The 8,859-nt window shown below is 40.6% G+C and overlaps 1 protein-coding gene across 1 annotated transcript in view; it reads left to right on the forward strand.

Annotated features, from left to right (window-relative positions):
* The window catches only part of ERICH6 (glutamate rich 6), a 35,907-nt gene extending 27,273 nt beyond the window's left edge, over window positions 1-8,634 (forward strand). The window contains exons 13-15 of the mRNA XM_032263295.1: window positions 1,612-1,767; window positions 3,878-4,106; window positions 8,371-8,634. Of these exons, the coding sequence (XP_032119186.1) occupies window positions 1,612-1,767; window positions 3,878-4,106; window positions 8,371-8,634 (649 nt within the window). The remainder of the gene's footprint in view (window positions 1-1,611; window positions 1,768-3,877; window positions 4,107-8,370) is intronic.
* Window positions 8,635-8,859: the final 225 nt, after the last annotated feature.

Genomic DNA, 8,859 nt, shown 5'->3' on the forward strand with positions numbered 1-8,859 from the left:
TTTTTTTTTTGAGATGGAGTTTCGCTCTTGTTACCCAGGCTGGAATGCAATGGCGCAATCTCGGCTCACCGTAACCTCTGCCTCCTGGGTTCAGGCAATTCTCCTGCCTCAGCCTCCTGAGTAGCTGGGATTACAGGCACGCGCCACCATGCCCAGCTAATTTTTTGTAGTTTTAGTAGAGACGGGGTTTCACCATGTTGACCAGGATGGTCTCGATCTCTTGACCTCGTGATCCACCCGCCTCAGCCTCCCAAAGTGCTGGGACTACAGGCGTGAACCACCGCGCCCGGCTATCCTCAGTATATTTTATTATTTTTGATGCTATTGAAAATGGAATTGCTTTCTTAATCTCATTTTTAGAATGTCCACTGCTAGTATATAGAAATACAATTTATTTTTCATATTGATCTTGTAGCTTACAACCCGGCTGAACTCATTTTATTGGTTTTAATACATTAGTAATTCCTTAGGATTTTCTATATACAAGAACATGTCATCTGCTAATAGATACAATTTTACTTCCCTTTTCAATCTGGATGCTTTTCATTTCCCTCTTTTCCCTAAGCTTCCATGGCTAGAACATCTATTAATAGTGCAATGTTGAATAGAAGTAGTAAGAGTAGATATTTTTGTTTAGTTTCTGATCTTAAGAAGAAAGCACTGATTCTTTCACCACTAAGTATGGTTTTAATTGTGGGTTTTTTAAATAAAAAAAAATAAAATTCTAAAGATTAAAAAAATCATTTTGTAGAAACAGGGTCTTACTGTATTGCTCAGGCTAGTCTTGAACTCCTGGGCTTCAACAATCCTCCTGCATTGGCCTCCCTGAGTGCTGGGATTACAGGCGTGAGCCACCATGCCCAGCCCAGCTGTGGACTTTTTGTAGATACTCTTTATCAGGTTGAGGACATTCATTTCTAGTGAAATCCATTGAGTCTTCTTACTATTAAGAGGGTTGAAGCTTGTCAAATGGTTTTTCTGTGTCTATTAAGATGACCATGTGTTTTGCTCTTTATTCTATTAATATGATATATTACATTAATTTATTTTCAGATGTTAAACCAACCTTGCATACCTGGGGTAAACCCTACTTCATCATGGTGCATAATCCTTTTTATATTGTGACAGTTCATTTGCAAGTGCATTCTGATTCACATACAAAGCATAAATTTTTTGTGTATATTTATATAGTGCCTCCCATTTTCAGAATGCTTTATGATTTCAGAGTTCTCTCTCATAAATTAAATTTGTTCCCAGAATAGTCATGGAGCATTAGAACAATTTTTTTTTTTTTTTGAGACGGAGTTTCGCTCTTGTTGCCCGGGCTGGAGTGCAATGGCACGATCTCGGCTCACCGTAACCTCCACCTCCTGGGTTCAGGCAATTCTCCTGCCTCAGCCTCCTGAGTAGCTGGGATTACAGGCACGCGCCACCATGCCCAGCTAATTTTTTGTAGTTTTAGTAGAGACTGGGTTTCACCATGATGACCAGGATGGTCTCGATCTCTTGACCTCGTGATCCACCCACCTCGGCCTCCCAAAATGCTGGGATTACAGGCGTGAGCCACCGCGCCCGGCCTAGAACAATTTATATGACCTTATCTGATCTCAGCTATCCATCTGGAAACCTAGCCATCATTCGAGTGCCCAACAAGGTAAATGGTTTCACTTGTATAGTCCAAGAAGATATGCCCACTAACCCTCCTATCCTGGCAATACTGGATTCCTCTGGCAGAAGTTCCTGCTATCATCCCAATGGAAATGTCTGGTAAGCTTCTAGGTTCTTTTCGTGGTTTTAGTTCTGAGAAAGTTTGTTTTTTCTTTTTAAATATTAAGAATGGGTTTAAGAAGATTTATTTAAGTTAGTGGCCTTTAGATGATAATGTTCAACAACTCAGAGACATTGTTGGTTTACACCATTCCATATGCTTCTCAATGGAAAAATCCTAAGCAACTATAAAAATAAAGCTCATATTCTTTCTGTACATAGAATATATGAACTATATAATTACAACATAGAAAAAAACTTGATAAATGATATGGTAACTCTAGGGATTTGGGATATTAACTGAGGCAGTCTCTAGAGTCTGTGCCCTGATGATGTTATTCTGCTTCATCTATTGAAACAACTTGTCAATAAACAGTTGCTATACTATGTTGTTATTGTTTGAGATACATTCCTAACCAGTAAGCTTCCTATAGCCACAACCAAGAACAATAACATACAAACAAAAGCTCCAGAGACATTAAGATCTGGTCCCAATGTAATCTACTATGTATATACTCTGTGACTTCATATTGTTTCATTTAGCCTGACAAAGTGAAATTTTGGTTCTATGTTCAAATACAATCTAAACTTTTTAAACTTTTCAAAAAGAGGTCTTTCCTTTTAAATTATATACAGGTATGACAGTCTCATCTCAGGAAACTGCCAGTAATTGGTGATGTTTATATACTGCTAGTCCTTGAGAAATTTAGCATATTAAGCTATTTGTGTTTTTCATCCACAGCAGTAGTCAATTCATTACCACCATATTTATTGGAAAATTTATAGTTATCTTTCAGGATTCTATAGCAATTCTATGTTACCTTTGATGGACTGCTATATTAATTGTTACCAACACTCATTGGTTTCTAGACTGGAAACCAATAAGTTCTCCCAGATTGGTTTTATGAAACCCCTGCCCTGTGGATCGAACTCCCAGGCACCCTGACATGGCTCCTTGATACTCTCATAGCCCTCTCTCTGCCTCTTGTGTAGTGAGTCCATTTCCCTTACTGGACTAACATTCCTTGAAGGCACATCCTGAATCTTTGCTACTACATAGCTGTGTATCTGTACCTAGTGTAGACTCAAAGAATGTTTACTAAATAAACAAGAAACTGATTTATCCAGATAATTTTAGCCAAATATTATTTTCATCCATATTTCAAGATAAAACTATAAATCTTTCCTTCCCAGACACAATAAGATAATCACCTTAGTTTCTCATTTGTGCTTTTGTTATTAGATTACTACCACTGATCAATACTGAGGACATGAGATGTTAGTTAGGGGTCCTCATGGCCAAGTCATCTAGTTTTTAGAAAGTAATTTATTATCAAATTAAGTCAACTTTCTGGAGTACCCAGAACTGTATCTGTTGTCTCTCCTCAAGGTGGGGATGGTAAGAGGGTATGAGAAAGAGATAGCTGGATAGAATGGCATGGTGATTAGTGCTACCAGATCTCAGATGGCAATGGACTAAATGTGATGTAGCAAAATGCAAGGCGTTCACAGTCTGAAGAGACAGGGTCGCCCAGTGGGTCTAGGGTCCACCTTTGCTTTGTCACAGACCTGTTCTCCACTGCAGTGATCAGAGAGGTGTTCCCTGAGCCTCTGCCACCACACACAGCCATGATGGGAGGACTCCTGGAAGGACACCTGGTTCCTAGTTGGGCATTGCCAGTAAACAGCTCTCCTGTACTAAGGTCAACACAGTCTTCCCCAGAATTTACAGCCACAGGTCTTTATTTTGGTGTGGTGAAAATCTAAGCACTGGTATTTCCACCTCTTTCAGGATTAATCTACTCTTCTGTATCTCATTTTCTTCAGACTAAACCTTCCCTGCTCCCTCTTCATCCTTCCAGACTCTTTCATCCCAGTTTGGTGCTTTGGATCCATTTTAGTTTATCAGTGTGACTCATACCGGATACAGTATTTCGAGTTAGTACAGAATTTAGTCATAGTATTATCACTCCTAAGATTACCTGAAGTTTCTACCACTCATGCTATTCGCTGGCATAAACCATTACTCCCCTTAGCAAGTGACAGGGATAATTCTAGTATTTAATTACAGTGTTACTATTTATGATTTTTAAATTTCCTTCCTGCCCAGGGTATATGTCAATATCTTGGGAGGTCAATATTCAGATCAAGCCGGCAACAGAATAAGGGCTTGGAATTGGTCAAGTTCCATCACTTCCCCACCCTTTGTTTCATTTAAACCTGTCTTTCTGGCTTTGAACCGTTATATTGGAGTCCGAATCCTAGAACAAGACAAGATTTCTATAACTTTTCTAGCAATGGGCCAACAGGCAAGAATCAGTGTTGGAACCAAAGTGGAGGTAGGTACATTTTAAAAAACAGTTTAAGCATTTAGAATAATAATAAGAGTAAAATAACTTTTGTTAGTATTATTACTGATAGATTACATAGTGCATAATCTACTGTCCACTAGAATTTTGGAATTCAATGGAAAAACATGCAGTGAAAGCTTCATGTGGAATTGAGGAAGCCTTATTGTTTCTTATTCTGAAATTCCTTTTAGTTCAGACTTAGATTCAAGTAACACTTATTGAGTGTTTGCTTTGTGCCTGAGTAGTGCTACTTTGGGGGTTTTGTTTAAAGATTTCGTTTTGTGTTTGTTTTTCTCCCTGCCATGGTAGAAGGCCTTGGGCTGGGTCAGGAGACTTGAGTTTGAATCATGTTCAAGACCAAACATAAGCCTCGTCTCCTTGGAGACACTTCCCAGATCTCCTAGTCCTTCACCCAGTCAGCCTCAACCACATCCTTCTCTGGGTTTTCTGTGTACTTGCCTCCATCCCTGCGCTTGCTGAACAGTGTTGCCTTTCCTACTGATGGCAACCTCCTGAAAGAAAGAATCTCTATCCTATTGACTTCTCTCCCAAGGCACAGCCCTGAGTACACTCTCAGTGAATAGCCATAATGCACGTTAAGAACATGGAATTCAGGTTGCAGATTCTCTGTAGTTTCAAACCTCAGCTCTGCCACTTGCCTGACTGAACTTGAACTTCAGTTCCTTATCCATAAAATGGAATAATGATTCCAACCTTACAGAATGCTGTGAAGATTTGATGAGAATGCAAAGTACTAAGGGTGGTGCTTGGTACTAAATAAAATAATATAGATGTATATAAATAGAGGTTGATGTATAGCTATATATATAAATAACACGTATCGTGTGTAAGTTCAAACAAGGCCATTAAACTTTAAGGACCTTTGTTTCATTGATTTTCTTTTTTGTTGTTGTTTTTTTTTTTTCCAGACGGACTCTTGCTCTGTCGCCCGGGCTGGAGTGCAGTGGTGTGATCTTGGCTCACTGCAACCTCTGCCTCCCGGTTCAAGGAATTCTTTCAGCCTCAGCCTCCCAAGCAGCTGGGACTACAGGCGCCTGCCACCACACCTGGCTAATTTTTGTATTTTGAGTAGAGAGGGGGTTTCACCATGTTGGCCAGACTGGTCAACTCTTGACCTCAGCGATCCACCTGCCTCGACCTCCCAAAGTGCTGGGATTATAGGTGTGAGTCACCACGCCCGGCCTGTTTCATCTATTATTTATTTATTTTGAGATGGAGCCTCACTCTGTAGTTCAGGCTGGAGTGCAGTGGTGCGATCTCAGCTCAGTGCAACTTCCACCTCCTGGATTCAAGCAATTCTTCTGTCTCAGCCTCCCAACTAGCTGGGACTACAGGTGCGCACCACCACACCAGTCCTGTTTTATCGATTTTTAAAGGAAGGCATAGCTTCAAAGGTGCCTTCAACTTTTCAGTGTGTGGAAATAGAATCTCAGTAATCAACACAGAAAGAATATCTCAAGACCACCAAACAAAGGGGAGATTTCAGATTCAGGCAACATAGAGCGAGGGTCTACAATGTACAGTTACTTTCAGTAAGTCTGGCAACTGCAGTCAAATGTTTAGGCTCCAGACAAACTTCTTTCTTGGTTAGAAATCTGCAGCATAGCCTCCTTTGGTTACATTACATTCATAGTTAATACACTCTGACCTAAATAAAATATAAAATTTTATTTTATACATAAAAATACTTCTCTCTCCTCTCTCTTTTCCCCACCCCCCACCTCCCTTCCTCTCTTCACTTAGAAATTAATTTTAATCAAAAAAGAGTTATTTTGATGCAAAACGAAGAGTTCATCATTAAATTTTTCTTTTTTTTTTTTTTTAGACGGAGTTTCACTCTTGTTACCCAGGCTGGAGTGCAATGGCGCGATCTCGGCTCACTGCAACCTCCGCCTCCTGGGTTCAGGCAATTCTCCTGCCTCAACCTCCTCAGTAGCTGGGATTACAGGCACGCGCCACCATGCCCAGCTAATGTTTTGTATTTTTAGTAGAGACGGGTTTCACCATGTTGACCAGGATGGTCTCGATCTCTTGACCTCGTGATCCACCCGCCTCAGCCTCCCAAAGTGCTGGGATTACAGGCTTGAGCCACCGCGCCTGTCCATCATCATTAAAATTTTTTACTTTTCTCATTGTTCTCACAATCACCCTTTAGTTTTTTTTTTAATTACAAGAGTGACTTGTGAATATATTTTTATATTTAAATATTTCAACAATACAGAAATATAATTTTTAAAAAATGAGATTCCCTTCATTTCTTCCATTTCTTCTTCTATTCTAACTCCCTTCCCCAAAGCAATCACCACCCAAAATTTAGTGTGTATCTTTCTCCTTACTACATACTTATAAATTATTTTATACATTTTTTTTTAATTGAGATGGACTCCCAGCCTGGAGTGCAGTCACAATCTCAGCTCACTGCAACCTCTGCCTCCTGGGTTCAAGCGATTCTCGTGCCTAAGCCTCTTGAGTACATTGAGGTACAGGTGTGCACCACCACACTCAGCTAATTTTTGTATTTCTAGTAGAGACGAGATTTTACCAAGTTGGCCAGGCTGGTCTAAGACTCCTAACTTCAGGTGATCCACCTGCTTGGGCTTCCCAAAGTATTTCGATTATAGGTGTCAGTCACCATGCCCAGCCTATTTTATACATCTTTTTTAAAAATAAAAATTAGATAATATACAGATTGTATTGTTGGAGGGGGTTCCTATTTGATTTTGTTTCCCACTTAATGAGTATTGAAGATTTTTTGGTGTCTACATTTTGAAGAATATTGGAAGTCTATTTTATTTTTTAAATTGCTACATATTTCATACATACTATAGTTAATTTATAAGAAATTTAATGACTTCTCAGTGGCAACGGACACAGATGATCTCTTCTCCTGGAATCATTTCTTCCCTAGCTTCCAAGAGACTACTCTCCCCTGATTTTCCTAGTACCTCACAGGTGGTTTCTTCTCATTTTTCTGGCCTGATTACTCTTCACCTCCCCTTTTTCTAATATTGGAGGAACCCAGAGCTTGTCCTCTGGCTGACTTTTCTGTATACTGTCTCCCCAGATGATCTCATTGAGTCCCACATTCTTAAATATCATCTACTTGCTGATAGCCCTTTAATTTGTATCTCCAGGTAGATCTCATATGAACCCAAAACTTGCAAGTCTCTTGATTCCAATTCAATATATCCATTTGGATTTCTAAGAAGGCATTAAAAATTTAACACAGGCCAGGCACGGTGGCTCATGCCTGTAATCCCAACACTTTGGGAGGCCATGGCGGGAGCATTACTTGAGCCCAGGAGTTTGACACCAGCTTGGGCAACATAGGGAGAAATTTTTCTTATTAGAGCCATCATTGACTTAATCTGTAAAACGTTTTCTGTCATTGTGTGAGATTTGGGTTTAAAGATTCTGGCCTATTCTTTGTTCTTTGTCCATCCCACATGCTTTCCTTCGTCGATTCCTTCCTTTCTATGGAAGGAGGAGTGAAATGCAGAAACGAAACTGTAAGTTTTTGCATCTTTTGCAGGTAAGTGGTCACTCAGCTTGCAGAGGTTCTGCTTGCATTTAACCTGCCCCACAGAGGCTAAATGCCCCTCCTAGGCTGGCCCGGAAGCTATAGACTGAAAACAGCTCGGTTAAAACTGTCCTGGCCAATCCATTCAGGTTTCTGCAGCTACAAGGAGACAACACCAGCTTTGAATCATCAAAAGCTGAGGGAGTGGGGAGAGCAGAGGCCAAAAAGGAGTAATGGAGAGGTGAATTTGGAAAGGCCTCCTGGAGGAAGGGCACATTTAGCAGCAGTAAAGAGAGCTGTAGTTTTTCCCAGTCCTAACTTCTCTTTGGAAAACTGAGCTCCTCAGTGCCTTCCTGGTGAGCACCCAGCCTTCAGAGCGGCACTCATCCTACCTCCCGCACTGGGCACTTTCCAGGCAAGGGACTGTGTCTGAGGCATCTTTGTGATCCCCTCAGTAGGTGCTGGTCAATTTACTTGAATAAATTATAAGCTTTTGAAGGTATCCAGGTTCCATTTGGTATCTCAAGTCTTCACAGCGTTTCAGCTCTTTTCTCATTCAGATTAGAATAAGACCAGCACCCCTGCTTACAGATGAATGAGTGGACCCTCATCAGGGAATCCAACCCTACATTAGTGCCATGGCTCGGCTCCTCCCACCGCCCCAGTTCCACTCTTGGACTGACTTTCCTTCTCTTTCTCTTTGCTGAAAAGCTACCAAACCCTGAGGAGATTCCAGTCCTCCGATACGTGAGTGGAGATGACCTTCTTCTGCTGGCCAGTTTAATAAAGATCCGTCGCCTGTTTCACAAACTGAAAGGATGTGTGAATTTTCCCTCAAGCCAGGTTTGGGAAAAATTAAAGCAACCCTCCTACCTTTCTTCACTTTCTCTAAAACTAATTGCCCTTTGTCACAGTTCTGGTATAAAGCAAGATATAATGAAGACAATAACAAATATAATAAATGAAGAAATTTAATTAAGAATGATGATGCTTTCATTTGTTGAGTTTTTTTGGATGGAAGGATCAGGAGTTTGCTGGCTGATATTGAGTGTGGGTGGAAGGATCAGGAGTGTGATGGCTAATGCTGAGTGTCAATTTGATTGGATTGAAGGATGCAAAGTATTGTTCTGGGTGTATCTGTGAGGGTGTTGCCAAAGGAGATTAACATTTGAGTCAATAGACTAGGAGAGGCAGACCCAC

The sequence above is a fragment of the Sapajus apella genome, unplaced genomic scaffold (assembly GCF_009761245.1).
Source record: "Sapajus apella isolate SASKATOON/1434 unplaced genomic scaffold, GSC_monkey_1.0 scaffold4, whole genome shotgun sequence".
Classification (NCBI taxonomy): Eukaryota; Metazoa; Chordata; class Mammalia; order Primates; family Cebidae; genus Sapajus; species Sapajus apella.